Raw genomic sequence first — 15,051 nt, forward strand, 5'->3', positions numbered from 1 at the left:
GTCCGAACAGTAAGCCTCGGAAGATATTATAACTAAGATTACGGCTGAGCATAGCATGCTACCAGCAATATTCATCCTGTCTGCAGACTCTGCAATCTAGTTGACCTTGGCCTAGATGCAGCCTGCAGCACTCATGACTATGAACTAAGCATTTACCAGCCTGAGCATAGACAGCCTGTCTCCACTAAACATTTGCTAATACAACAGATGTCTAACAAATATCTATCTGACTAAGAAATTACCTAACAGCTTGGTGAAAGCCTCTACCTCCTGGGTCCTGATTTTAACCCATGTGTCATCCACGTAGCGGAACCAGTGGCTGGGAGCAGTACCAGTGAAGGAAGCCAGGGCTTTCTCCTCAATTTCTTCCATGTACAGGTTGGCAACTATAGGAGACACTGGGGAGCCCATAGCACAGCCGTGTTGCTGCTTATAGAAGTGCCCCCCCTAAACCAAAGGAGCCAGGATGGTGGCCACGTGCTTGGCTATGTTGTAAGTCACAGAGTTGATGCTGCTGACAATGGGTCTGAGTGGGGCTTCTTCCTTGTGTATTTAACCTTCTTCTTGTAGCCACTGGTGGGGTCCCTCTTCAGTGCTTCATAGGTGGTGGTGTCACTGAGGAGATCAGAAACTCTGGTCTGATAGTCAGCTGAGTTTAGGACTACTGTACACCTACCTTTGTCTGCTGGAAGGATTGTGATGGTTTCATCCTTCTCTAGTGTAGCTAAAGCCCTCCTTTCCTCGGGGGTAAGGTTTGGGGGTGGGAGTTTGGCACTGGCCAAAACAGCTGTGACCTTCATCCGCAGTTCTTCCGCCTCTGTCTCGGCCAGCTTGTTGTTCCTAATGGCTAACTCTATGGCTGTAATGAAGTCTACCACAGGTATTTGTTTGGGTGTGACCGCAAAATTCAATCCCTTGGCTAATATCTCTTTTTCTGTGTCCGTGAGTTCTCTGTCCGAGAGATTTTTGAGGACTGAAACACCACCGAGGGGGGTAAATATCTCCCGCTCAACACCAGTCAGTCAGAACCGATGAAGCCTCTTGGATGAGAGGTGAAACGTCTTCGACCTAGAAATCTAGTCCAGTTGATTTTTTCTAAGTTTTTTCAATATATGTTGAAGGAGGCGTCAGTGACACTGGAGAGGGACATTAGATATATTAACATTAAACATTAGATAAAGATATCTGAATTCAACAGCCAAAAAAAAAAACTGTACTCCCTTCAGTGCTCTTTCAGAAGCGATGGAATAATGTGCTGTGTGGCGCAGTGTGCAACATTTTGGTTGTATAAGAACACCACATTTTTTTCAGCCAACACACAAAGATCGTGAAAGATTGCTGTGGTGAACTGCAGGGGTCCTATAAATAAACTGCTCAAAAAATGAAATGTTAGGTTATTTCTTAGTCAGATAGATATTTGCTAGAGATTTGTTGTCTATCAATGTTTAGTGTAGCCAGGATGTCTAGCTCAGGCTGTTAAATGTTTAGTCAGTGTCATGAGCTCTGCAAACTGCATCTAGGTCAAGGTTAATTAAATAAGACAAAGGCTGCAGGCAGGAGGTGATTGTTATTATTAACTGTAATGGTAATCATAATATTTTTCTTATGTGAAATGTCATGTCAAAATGTTCTTAGATACACACCACTAATCAACAGCCACACACCTTGTCTTTCTTCATGTTTTGACTATTGTTATGGTCAGCTGCAAAGCTGGCATATCAGGTGACGCCAGGGTTTGACGTTCCTGTGTAGTATGGGGGTAGCCCAACCAAGTGATTAAAATTGTATAGGTTCTTTGGTTCAGGGTCTTTCATCTCCATGCTGCCTGCGTGCAGGATCGGAGGTGGAAGAGATCTGGACATGTAATGTTAATTTTACCTGTGATCCTCTGAATAAACCAGCACGGTTATTTTTTATATAATCCAAGTGGTCTACTTCGTCTTTGTGAGTTCCTGGTTTAAAAGAGCCGGAAGAGGCTAAATAACAAAATAGAGCCTATAGAAAGGTGTAAGATATTACCCAGTTCTTTTAACCAGGAACTCAGTGAGACGAAGCGGACCACTTGGATATATATATAAAAAATAACCGTGCTGGTTTATTCAAAGGGTCACAGGCAAAATGAACATTACACGTCCAGGTATCTTCCCCCTCCGACCTGCACGCAGGCAGACGGAGAGCGAAAAAAGACCCCGGACCCAAGATTTCTATACAATTTATCTGGTTTGGTCTAACCCCATACTACACAGGCAACGTCAAACCGTGACGTCACCTGATATGCCAGCTTCACAGCTGACCATAACAATAGTCAAAACATGAAGAAAATCAATGTGTGTGACTGTTGATTTCGTGGTGTGTATCTAAAAACATACAGGACATTCAGGGACATGTCCGAACAGTAAGCCTCGGAAAATGTTATGATAAAGATTACGGCTGAACATATAATGATAGCAATATTCATCCTGCCTGCAGACTCTCTCTATTTAGTTGACCTTGGCCTAGATGCAGCCTGCAGAGCTCATCAGGATGACAAAGCATTTAACAGCCTGAGCTAGACATCCTGGCTACACTAAACATTTTCTAATACAACAAGTATCTAATCAATATCTATCTAACTAAGAAATTACCTAACAAAGGGAACACTTGACCATCACAGTATAACATCAAGCCAAACTTCACAAACTGTCCATTTAGGAAGCACAAGTGATTGTGAATCAGTTTTACCTGCTTTGGTTCAAATGAAAGTGACAATGGAGAGGCAAAAGCAAGAGGAACCCCCCAAAAAGGGAATGGTTTTCCTTGTGGTGGCCACAGACAAATGATTTCTCCTGATCCTTCTTGACTATTCCTTAAGTTTTGTTTTGTGCTAGTGTCCTTGTCACTACTGGTAGTATGGGGCAGCCCAGTCAGGTTGTGCAGGTAGTCCACTTACTCCAAGATGGGTTAGGGTTAGATATTACCTATTGTGACCTATTATTAGCTTGAAGGGTCCCATACAGTTTTCTAGTTTCATTCTTTTCTAGTAGTAAACCCATGTACTGTTACTAACAGTACACAGTCATTGCTGAGTCCTTACCGCACATACAGCAGCCTGCATCATGGCATCGAGACTTCCTTCAGGAGGGTCCAAGTTCCCTGAAATGAACTGCTCTTTCACTTTCTTGTTGAACTCCTGCTCCTGTGATGTCATATTGAGCACATGTCTGTAGCCAAAGGCAGCCTCACACTGTTGGTCATTCTCATCACATGGCTTTAGCAGTTTCTTCTTGTTGGTGTTAAAGGACTGTCTTATCAACAAAGGCGCCAAACCCTGAAGGTATAGAAATGGCTATTAGTTCCTCATTTTTGTTTTCTAAAGTGAGTCTGCACTATAACAAACATTTTAGACCACTACAATGTACACAAAATAATCTAAAATAAAAAGTAATACAGCCTGTAAATTTTGTTTCCATTTGTGTGTGTGTGTGTGTGTGTGCACCAGATTAGTGTTAGCAGTGTATCCCTGTGCCTTTCTGCAATATTGTAAGTCGGACATTTACATACACTTGTGCTCAAGTCAATAAAACTGATTTTTTTAACCACTCTCCAGATGTCATGCTAATAAGCTCTCGTTTTGGTGAGTTGGTTAGGATACGTACGTTATGCATGTCACAAGTCATTTTTTCAAACAGTTGATTACAGATTATTTAACTTATAGTTCACTATATCACAGTTCCAGGGGGTCAGACATTTACATCCACTCAGCTCACTGGGCCTTTAGACAGCTTGGAAAATTCCAGAAAATGGTGTCATGGCTTTAGAAGTTTCTCACTGACTAGTTGACATCATTTGAGTCAATAGGAGGTACAGCTGTGAATGGATACTTTGGTCTGAAAAGTATAAATCAATCCCAGAACAACAGCAAAGGACCATGTGAAGACACCGGAAGAAATAGGTACCAGAGTATGCACAGCCACAGTAAAACCAGTCCGATGTTGACATAATCTGAAAGGCTGCTCAGCAAGGAAGAAGCCTTGGCTCCAAGACGCCATAAAAAAGGCCGACTATGGTTTGTAGCTGCACATGGGGACAAAGATCTGCCGTTTGGGAGAAATCTTCTCTGGTCTAATGAAACAAAAATTGAACTGTTTAGCCATAATGACTATTGTTATGCCTGGAGGAGAGACTTGCAAACTGAAGACCACCATCCCAACTGTGAAGCACGGAGGTGGCAGCATCATGTTGTGGGGGGGCTTTGCTGCAAGAGGGACCGGGGCACTTCACAAAACAGATGGCATCATGAGGAAGGAAGATGATGTGGATATATTGAATCAACATCTCAAGACATCAGCCAGGAAGTTGAAGCCTGGTCACAAATGGGTCTTGTCCAAATGGACAATGACCCCAAGCAGACTTCCAGAGCTTCCACGTATGGGGACGGGGTGTGTGCATGCAGAGCAGTTGCCAGTGTGTTTTCACACCTCAAGCATTAGCATTACAAGCATTGTGTGTAATCAGCTGATTGCTTGTGTGAGAGGTGAGCAGCCCCTCCCTCCTCTAAACAGAGGCCAACAGAGAGAATAAATAGTCGAATAATAAAGCAGGAAGGTTGGCATCAACCCCGGAGGCTACACTTGGTGATGGTTTAGGTAAGTACGGGGTGTACCACTCGTTAGGTTCTGATAGTGGAAACGCAGCTTATGTGTCCTGGTATTGGTAAGTAGTGCATATTGTATATATCTGATACATGATATACATGTAAAGGATCATTTGTAGTGTATACTGTGGCTATCCTAAAGTGTAACCAAAAAAGAAAGGTTAGTATTTTAAATGATTTACGCTATCAGATTAATATTGCAATCTTGTTACCTATTTGACCGTGTTCAGTGATACTTTTTAGGGCTGCAAAAAGAGCTTGCCCTAGTCCTTTGACTTTTTCCAAGTCATCTTTCATGGAGTAAGACAGGTCCATCAGGTAGTAGAGATCAACTGGATAACCCTCAATTCTTTTAAAAGAAACAGTGAAAGTGGTAGGAAGCCCTGTAAAAACAGAAGAGAAACAAACTTGTGAAAAAAGGAAAACAAAAACCAGAAATCCTACCCTGCTCTTACAATAACATTTTTAGACTTCAGTGATAGTAAGTTAATACATTCTCAATTTAAATGTAATGACAGATTTAGAAACATGAAACCCTAGTAAATATAGAATTTATCAGTTTTTCCCTGGCCCAGTTCTACCCAAATAATGACCATGGAGCACACAGGTACAGTAGGTGTTCTGGTTTTACTTTGCTCCAGAAGCCAAATAGTGCATTCCTTTAAATATCACTAACCAGGTCGCAGATTCAAGCTGATTTTCTGTGGACTCAGCTGGACAGGCTCCTGCGTTTTGAATGAACTGGACAGAGGATCATTTTTGTCAATTTTTTGTTTGTTCTGAGGAGAGATGATTTCTTCCCTCCTGCAGCCTCTCTTTATCAGCTGAGCTTGGGTGTCACAGCGTGCTGCCTCCTGCTCACCCGCTTTGGTGAAATTCTGTATGAAGGTGATGTAAAAACAAGACAAAACAGCATAACAACAATAAAAAGACAACAACTGTACTGTATTTTTCTAATAAAACGATGATCATCATAGAATCTCTTCATATTATTTTAGCTGCAGAGACGGATGCCTTGTAAAAGTATTGACACTGTCAGGGATTCAGCCAGGAATCAAATAATGATCCACACACAATAATTTGGCTACACATAGTCGCTCAAAATAACACATAAAAGCAGCTCAAATATGTATATAAAGCTATTTATAGTATTTAGTCACATGACTGCCACAGAGCCCTGTAGGCAAAAACCCCTTCCCACATAGTGGGCTAACACTGGTGACTTGGTTGACCTGCAACACAAGCCTGTTAATTTTCTAGTGATTCTATTCAATGGCTTGTTGGCAGGAATGAAGGAATCACAGTCATTTTAAATCTTTGTGTCCAAATCTCATTGCCTGTGTTAAAAATCTACACCACTGAGAGAGAGAGGGAGCAACAGTGGTTGAGCATTCAAAGTGCCACACTATTTCACCACGTTATTTCTGCGGTGCCCTGACAGTAGCATTGCGTCAGTAAATTGAAATTTTTAATCCTGCACAAGGCTCATAAAATCCAACCTCCTTTCAGCCACCAGGTGTCTCAAAGCCTGGTACAGTGTTTGTGGATGTACAAACAACATAGTAGGCTTCTTAACTGTCTATGACAGGGGTGCCCAATACATCAATCGCAAAGGTAGTGTTGGTAGATCACATGCCATTCAAAAATAAGGGGGGTCTCGCCCGGGGAGTAACTCAATGTAGAACTGCCACTGGGTACTGTGCCAGATAAATAATTATAATCTGTTACACTGGGTTTCACATACAGTATCTAGTCAAAGATCTATTAATCATGGCTTACACAGCACCATAGGTTACAGAAATAATAAACACCGTGATACTGTAAGTATGCTACAATTAAGAAGCTAACTTCTTTGTGAACACTCAGTTCAAAGCCAACATCACACAGCTGTTGTCATAACCCTGCATCTATATGGACCCTGACAAACCATGTGGTGGACATAAAACTGTCTATAGAGCCAAAATATTGTCAAGTTGGCTTCATTGAAACTATAGTCAACTACAGAGAGGGGATGAACGGAGGTTTAACAGCTGTGTGCCACTATGTCTTTTTTAAACCACCAAATTACTATTTTATAGCAGACTTGTTCAGTCACCTTGTCTCCTAAAATGTTCCTATGCAAGGGCAAACCTTCAGTTAAATATGGGGGTGGGGGCAACTGGGTAGGTGTAACCATATCACTGAACTTATTATGCAAACATATTTGTATATATTTGTGATATATATTCCATGAGTATTCTTTGAGTGTGTATTAGATGTTGTCACTGAAGCTGTGTTCGATTCATATAAAGCAAAGTGTTAGCTACTGAAATGGACAGCATACAGTTTCCTTCTCACCAGTTGTTCACACCACACACAATATGGCCCAGATCTGATACAGTCATCACAGGAGTTGATCACAGACTTTGTGCAAACTTCATCATTCTGACACAATCCTGCAATGAAAAACATAGTCTGTATGCAAGACAGTTTCATAAAGAAACTCACTCAGCACAAATTTAAAAATGGCATAAAATGCTGTAGATCCAATCATTCAAATGAATCATTTTTATAATCCGGGCAACATCATCAACATCACAGGGGTGATGGGAATGAGCGAGGCTCTATGTAGACACTGGTTTTAGGTAGAAGACGTTTCATCCAAGAGGTTTCATCGGTTCTGTCCAACTGGGGGTGAGCAAGAGGTCTTTATCCTCCTGGGTATGTTTTTTCAGCAATAAAACAAAGAGTTGTTGTGCAGTAAACTGCTTGGATTGTTCAGAGAACAGGTGGAACTTGTCAGTATCCGAAAGTAAAAAAATATCTTCCAACACAAAATTAGAAAATTATGCCTTAAGCAATAAAAATGGACTGGGATCCTTCTGGGCTCAGTGGCGATGAGAGCTCGTGCAGTGCTTATTTCATTTCTGTTGAGTGTTTCTACTTAGCATTAACTAATTATTTTTGACAGCCTTGCTGAAAAGCCCAAAAGCTTGGTAAAATTAAAGGGAACTGCAGTATGCAAGCTAGTTGGCCTTGTGATTTTCAACTGAGGTGACCAAAATGACAGAGAGCACATCTAAATCTCTCATTCAGTCCCATTGTGAGAGGTGTCCAGAAAGTCTCATCTAACTCTCAGATGAGCTGTTTGTAACTCATGATAAATCCTTTATTTTACGGAATGTCTTCACACATACAGTATGGTATTAGTGTCTCCCATAGTGTGTCCCAATATGAGAATTTTTCAGTAGTCCATTTTGTGAAGTTTTTCTCACGTAGTGCGGGTTGTTGTTTAAGGATGAGACGGTTTACGATGCCGCTCTCTCTGTGCTTACTAACATGAGGTCAGTTTTTTGATGTCTTTTATACTTTTTGGCTTCTGGCTGTTGACATTTTAGGTGATTTTGGTCAACTTTCAGCTTCTCCATTGGTTTGAATGGTAGAAGGTCCAGGAGCCTACAGTGGGCCATGTCCTACCTCCTTTCTTTCCGCCTTTCCTTCCTTCCTTCCTTCCTTCCTTCCTTTCATCCTTATTTTTTTTATTCCTCCCATTCTTCCTTCATCCTTTGTATCTTTTATCTTTCCTCTGCCCTCAACCCCTTCTTACTTTTCCTTCATACTTCTTTTTCATCCTTTACTTTTATATACCTTTTTATATATACTGATATATAGTGAATCATATTAGAGCTCCATTGATGATTGTTTTTTAGAGTTATCGTGCACGAGCTTAACTCAGATTGAACATAATTAGAGTTTAACAACTGGGGAGAACAACACCAACTGTTCTGGAACCAAAGAATTGGAGTTTTCCATATCAGGGTTAGGGTCAGAGTTAACCTAAGAGTTTCTTAAACCTTCTTCTAGAGATACCTCCCAGGGACCTGTACCACAAAGCGAGATTCATGGCTTATCTAGCTAGCTTAGGGGTGGCTGTGGCTCACGAGGTAGGGGCAAGTCGTCTCCTAACCAGCAAGTTGGTGGTTCGACTCCCGGTCTCCCCACATGCCTAAGTGTCCCTGAGCAAGACACTGGACCCCAAATTGCTCCCGGTGGCTTGACTAGCGCTGTTGTGTGGCAGCCTTGTCGTCATTGGTGTGTGAATGGGTGAATGGTGTATAATCTCCCTGTAAAGCGCTTTGCCCAGTGCATAAAAGCGCTATATAAATACAGTCCATTTACCATTTACCGGGTTTGGGCTCAGTGCAGGTTTTCCAATACCACGAAGCTGGATCACCACAATAACTGAAATACCTCCCAGATCAGAGCAGAAATAACCGATGGATATTAACTGGCACACTGGTGTGATGAAGACCCTGGCTGCATCTCATGTCCTTTATACAGTATGTCATTCCTTGGTCTTCATTCCTCGCTGGACTGGAATGACTTCCGGGTCGATTGAGGACAGACCAAGACTCTTACATATACTCTGAGGAGCAGAGAGGCTGCTGGGAAAGATATGAGCAAGGATGAACAAGAATACATGAGAGCATCCCTTGTGGACGCCTTATGGACCAGCATGCCTCTTTATCTGAAATCAGTTGGTGATTGGCTGCTTCAGATGAAACATCAGCAGAAAGATATCTCATGTTTCTAATAATGCGTTCCCTAAATTCCTCCGTCCTCATATTTTCTCTTGCATTCTATCCTTGCGTGTTACATGGGTGGAGCCAAGACCCAAGAAAAAGATGCAAGTGAGGGAAACAATGGTGTTTATAGGAAGGCTCAAACCTCTAATGCGGATGTTTTAAACCATTATAAACGCTTTTAACATGTTTTCTCTTTATATTATCTGCATATTAATAAATATTCAGTAGTTGTGCTTCAAAAATTTTCAAGTGAACAGTGTAATGTTAACTTTTCAAAGCTTACCATTTCTACCCATCAGCAGGAGCAGAAGAAATAGCAAACACCGATCCATTTCCTGGTGTTAAAATAAAAAATATATATATTGTGCTTCAAAAATTTTCAAGTGAACAGTGTAATGTTAACTTTTCAAAGCTTACCATTTCTACCCATCAGCAGGAGCAGAAGAAATAGCAAACACCGATCCATTTCCTGGTGATGAAATAAAAAATATATATATATATTTATATAAAATACCATACAGTATATGTGAGACTTTTGTCTGTTCTAGCAACATTTCATAAAATTAGAATGGTGAGATTTCAACAAGACAAACACTGACTCACTATGAAACAAGGATCTCTTAAAATCTATGTCAGTCTTTATTTACGCTGAACACATACAAAATACCTTAGTTCAAAATTAAAACTGTGAACTATGAGTGTGAACTAGCTCTGTGAACTGAACTTTGAGCCAGGTCTCGTTAAGTGTTAACCTGTACAACACGGCATAACGTCTCATTTTCTCTGCCAGTGGTTGTGTCGACCCCTTAAATGAGGATTGTCGACTACTTCCTTCAGGGATGTTTGTCATCATAGTTCTAAAAATAATCACTTGGTGAAAATTAAGGGAAAATGGTTGCTAAAAACAAAAATGCTGAGTGTGAGTTTAGAAGAGAAACAAATAGCAGCATCCCATGTTAAAATGTGATGTTTTGGTGCATCATCCATCCTACTTCTTCCATGTCTAGACTTTGTGCCTCTGTAATGTCACTTGACTTCCCCTTCTCCTAACAGACAAGGGTTTAACCTCAGCCCTTCCCACCCCCACCCTGGTGACCGCTTGTGTCGTTTTTTCTGGAGAAGACAGTTGCGTCACTCACGTTTGCTTTTAAGAACATGTTGAAGATCTAAATGAATGATGCAATAACAGCGGTGCTAGAAATTAGCAATATTAACACTTCCAAACAGGAGATGACAAACATGCAACCTGTTGTATTTGTTGTATCCAAATGAAAGTTTGAGCTCTGTTGACAAGATTAATTATAAATACAAATTAAATGTATGCAGAATCTTTACCTGCTTGGTAGGTTAACTGGCCTTGCTGTTGGTGCTGGAACATGGTAGAAATTGTGCTAACCAATATAATTTCATCTCTAGATACGGTAAAGACACTTGAGTGGTTGAAGTCAGTTAAATTATTAGGACATCTAAAATTCAAACTAAATGAACGGACTCCTATGTGTGTGTATGTGTGTGCTAAACTTTGACTCCCTTGTTGGACTTGCCTTTGCCTAAACTCTGCTTGTTGTAACATATATACGATTCTCAAGCTTTATAGCCTAGTCAAGCTCTGTCTTCAATGGACTGTTACTGCTCTGAGAATTTGAGATCATCGCTTCCATGTCATTGTTTGTCTGTTACCTATGTCACTGAAAGACTGAGAGTCACCCTCTGTCTTCTAGCCATTTGCCAGCAACACTGTATTTTTTCTCAACCTTGCTGTCAGTATTACTTGCAACTGTTACTAAATATCCTGGTTATTCCTGATTATTTCCAGTAATTTACATCTTGAGTTCTTTACCCAACAATTACACAATGTTGCCAAGTGCTTGCCCAAGGGGGATTTGATGGGTTTAGGTCCAGACCTTACTGTATAAAGTGCCCTGAGATGATAGTTGGCGTGAAGTGGCGCTATTCAAATAAAACTGAATTGAATTTAATTAATGAATGCAAACATCATAATAAATGTAATTAAAACTGATAAGATACAGTATGTACATGCCTATTGTGATTAAAATGCTGTACACAAAAAAATCTTGTGGAAATTGTTGTGATGAAAAATGTAATAATATGCACTCAGTGGCCACTTCATTAGGAAACACTTGGAAAATCTAATTTAATCCAACACCACTACTCTGCTTTAAGGTTTACCCTAACAAACATAATAATGTTACAAATTGATTGACACAGTCAGAGCTAGTGAATATTTTGTTGTGGACAACATGTCCAAAACATGTTTCTAAATGGGAAACTCATTAATAAACGTGAAAGGCATAACTCATCTAAAGGTCCAGTAGTGCAATTTATATAGACGATATAGACAAATGAACAAATGTTGTAATAGGTGTAACCAACACAGACAAGAAGGTCACAAACTGTGGTCACTTTCAGGTTTGTTCATGCAGACATGCTAAAATGCTAACCAGCTGAAATAAAACCAGTTGTAAACTTGTAGAAATTGGTGGACACTGAAAATTTGGACAATACTCATCCATGTACAATCAGTTAATTATAAAACTAAAACATTTACTTTTAAGTTGGTTAGTGACTTGCTGCTGTAACTAGAAAACATTTGATGTTAAAATGGTCCTCAGAGCATCAAGCCACTGAAGAAGTACATATGAAAATGATGGTGTGAAACACCCACTGTCCACGCTCAGGCTAAAAAGTGTAGAAACGAATACAGTGGTTTCCTGTACACAAATGCTTGCGTTGCATGCTAGTTCAGCACCATAAAAGGTATCAGGGAACAGTGAGGTTTGGTCATTAGTACAGTTCCACTTTCTGACTCAGGCTGAAAAAGAGATAATGAGAAAGCAGACTGTATCTATTTGTATGTATTTTTACCATACATGGACATTTCACAAAACACATTATTAAGAATATACTGCATGCTATGTGTACAACACCATTTATATATGAAATTCAGCTATAAGTGCTAAACTCAATTAAAAGACACATTAAAACCAAATTATGTAACATTTAAATGTACAAAAAAGGCTATTATAATTACTTATTTATTTATACAGGGTAGGTTGACTGAGCATATATGTTCATTTACAGCAATGCCCTGTGTACAGTTAAAAGCCACAGAAAGAGAAAAAAACATACAGCAAGCAAAAAAAAACAGCATTAATGAAAGCAAAGACAAAAAGTAAGAAAGGTGTGTTCCTTCTCCTAAAATTCTAGGTCTGAGCCCACTTCTAAACATTATATAGCTAACATACCAACCCACCCTAACATCCATTTTGGTCACTGCAGCCTAAACTTTGAAAGTGTTCTAGTATGGCTAAAAACACAAACAAAGGTTCTGAAGGAAAAGTAAAGCTACTAAAGACACACTCCATAGCAGAGGATTGGAGTAATGAGTCGCCTCATACTTTGACAGCTGTTTGCCAGCCTCTATAAAATAAGAACACACAAAAAGAATGGTGACCATCACAAACATGTCAGAGGAGATGCATGAAGCTTAGCGGCATCATGGGAGGGGTTCAAGACATTGTGAGACCTTGGCATGGGAGTTCCCAATCACTGCATACACACCAGCAAACAACATACATGGTCATTCTATTTTCAAATTTAATTGTGGAGTGCAGATTCACAGAAATGTATTTGATCTGCATTGCATGTGAGTTCTTACAACTATAATTACAAAGACAATCATATAAAATCCTCAGATGAGACCTTCTGCTGCCTAAATATATTTGGCTGATAATTTTTTCTCTCCTAATTGGGTAGTGCATGACTGTTGGCTGTGGTGGATTTTGATTTATAGTAAGGTATAGCTAATATTTCTGCCCTGCTTTTGTTGTCTACTCAGCAGAATTGCATAAATGAAAAAGCAGCGCCAGGATAAGCAAAGAAACAATTTAGACACTTGTGCTTTATCATGACCACTATTTCAGCCTGAGTCAGAAAGCAAAAGGCAACACTTTACAGACTAACTACAGAGAAGCAGTGACCTGAGATGACCGAAAACACAGAGTAAAACTATTTTTAATGATAAACTTCAATTCAAAGTATTAAAAATTGCATTGGACATTGTTCACTTCATAACAGTGGGTAACTGAATCTCAGACAATTTATCTTTGTGTTTTCTTCATCTACCAAAATATACTGTTTAAAAGCCTACACACCAACACCACTGACATTTTGAGCCTGTCAGTGGCTCATCTGTACAGCTAATATGATACGATATGATGTAGGAGACACAAGCTGCTCTAGTCAGTGATACAGAAACATCTTCAACTGAAGACAAGTAAATGTGTTTAAATTAAAATTTATATGATTTATTGAAACTGATTTGGATAAAAATGTTCAATTTCAATTCAATTCAAATTTATATGTATAGCGTCAAATCGCAACAAAAGTCATCTCAGGACACTTTACAAAGTAAGTAAGTAAATGTCTTGGTAAGTATGTAATTCAGTTAACTTCCTCCCTGAAAACAAGAAGCTTATCTTCCTCATTTGGCTTAATATAAATTCCCAAAGTGTTAATTTACCCTTAGAACCTTAAGGTTTTAAGATTAAAGTTTTGAAACCATCACCTGCTATTCATTTAGAACGATCAACAGTAAAAATTTAACTGAATTAAAAGAGTCTGTTAGAGAACAAAGTCTTTCTTCATAAAGGCAGACTTACCAGAAACAGGAAGGTGCAGCTCTGCTCTGTGGTTCACACTTGTGTTGAATGTGGATGGCGAGACTCCACCCTCATGAGCGGAAGTGTGACGCAACCACAGAGTGTTTAAGAGCACAGAAGATGTTACACAGCTAAACCATGGTCACAGCTTAACATTTAAAATAAAATCCACATTACACTGTGATATGAGGCTTGTACCAGAGTCACACTAAAGTCACTGGAGTTGTGTCTGCTTGGAGTCTCCACTTTCTTGTGACTTGATTGGAGATTTGTTTAAGTAAGAAAAATCCCACAACAATCAAATAAACAAAGAAGGCACTGGCAGGCTGGCCATAATGGCTGTTTTCCTCATTAAAGAGCCCACTGCGCTTTTCCTTGTTTTCTGACTCATCTACAATGTTACAACGGCGAATTATTATCTTAGACGTGACCTCAAGCTCAAAACACAAGGTGAACGTATGTTCTAGTACTTCTATTCAGAAGCAACTTGATTTATACATGTCTCACCAACGCTCACTCGTGAAGCTTTTTTTTCTAACAAAATTAAGTATTACATGATAATTTAAGTATTTCCATGAATGGGCATCACTCGTCAGACTGGGCAGGGTCCAGAGAAAACTACCGAGTCTGACATATTTTAACAAAGTTACACACAATTTTAGTACCCTCCGACTGGTGAAGTTGGGAGTCATTACTACTGACGTGAATAACAAACTTAGAACCTAGAAACTATTGAGTTTAATCTGTAACGGTGTACTGAGGACTGGGACTGCCCCATAGGTGGAAACCCTGCAGATTGCTTTCCCCACAAGCAGAGGTGAGGGAGCCAACCCAGTGGCTGCAACAGGACCAGGTGGGGGCCCCAACAGGCACAGGGCCCTTGCCAGAAGCAGGCCCATGATGTTTGCTGCAAAAGAGAGCACTTTGCCCCTGCGCTGGTGTGGGCATGCAGCCCTGGACAGTAGATGGGCTTGTTCCCACAGTCAGTGAGCCAGTGGATTGGACCTTATACTGTGCTGAAAAGACTGTCAATGTGGTGCATTGGGTGGGACTGAATAAGTGGAACCAGGTGGTGCTTCACAGGGACAAACTTGCACAATACCTGAGGGGGGAAAGTCAGACAACGGGGGCCAGCCACAAACTCCAGACGCCTCTCCACCCGCCGCTCAGG

The 15,051-nt window shown here is 40.2% G+C and overlaps 1 protein-coding gene across 1 annotated transcript in view; it reads right to left on the bottom strand.

Annotated features, from left to right (window-relative positions):
- Positions 1-13,897, bottom strand: part of LOC109963778 (integrin beta-2-like) — a 25,130-nt gene extending 11,233 nt beyond the window's left edge. Inside the window, 7 exon segments of the mRNA XM_020606618.1 lie at positions 3,074-3,275; positions 3,277-3,307; positions 4,846-5,016; positions 5,310-5,511; positions 6,971-7,068; positions 9,482-9,533; positions 13,881-13,897. Of these exon segments, the coding sequence (XP_020462274.1) occupies positions 3,074-3,275; positions 3,277-3,307; positions 4,846-5,016; positions 5,310-5,511; positions 6,971-7,068; positions 9,482-9,530 (753 nt within the window). The 5' untranslated portion in view covers positions 9,531-9,533; positions 13,881-13,897.
- Positions 13,898-15,051: the final 1,154 nt, after the last annotated feature.

Source organism: Monopterus albus, unplaced genomic scaffold (assembly GCF_001952655.1).
Source record: "Monopterus albus unplaced genomic scaffold, M_albus_1.0 scaffold79.1, whole genome shotgun sequence".
Lineage (NCBI taxonomy): Eukaryota > Metazoa > Chordata > Actinopteri > Synbranchiformes > Synbranchidae > Monopterus > Monopterus albus.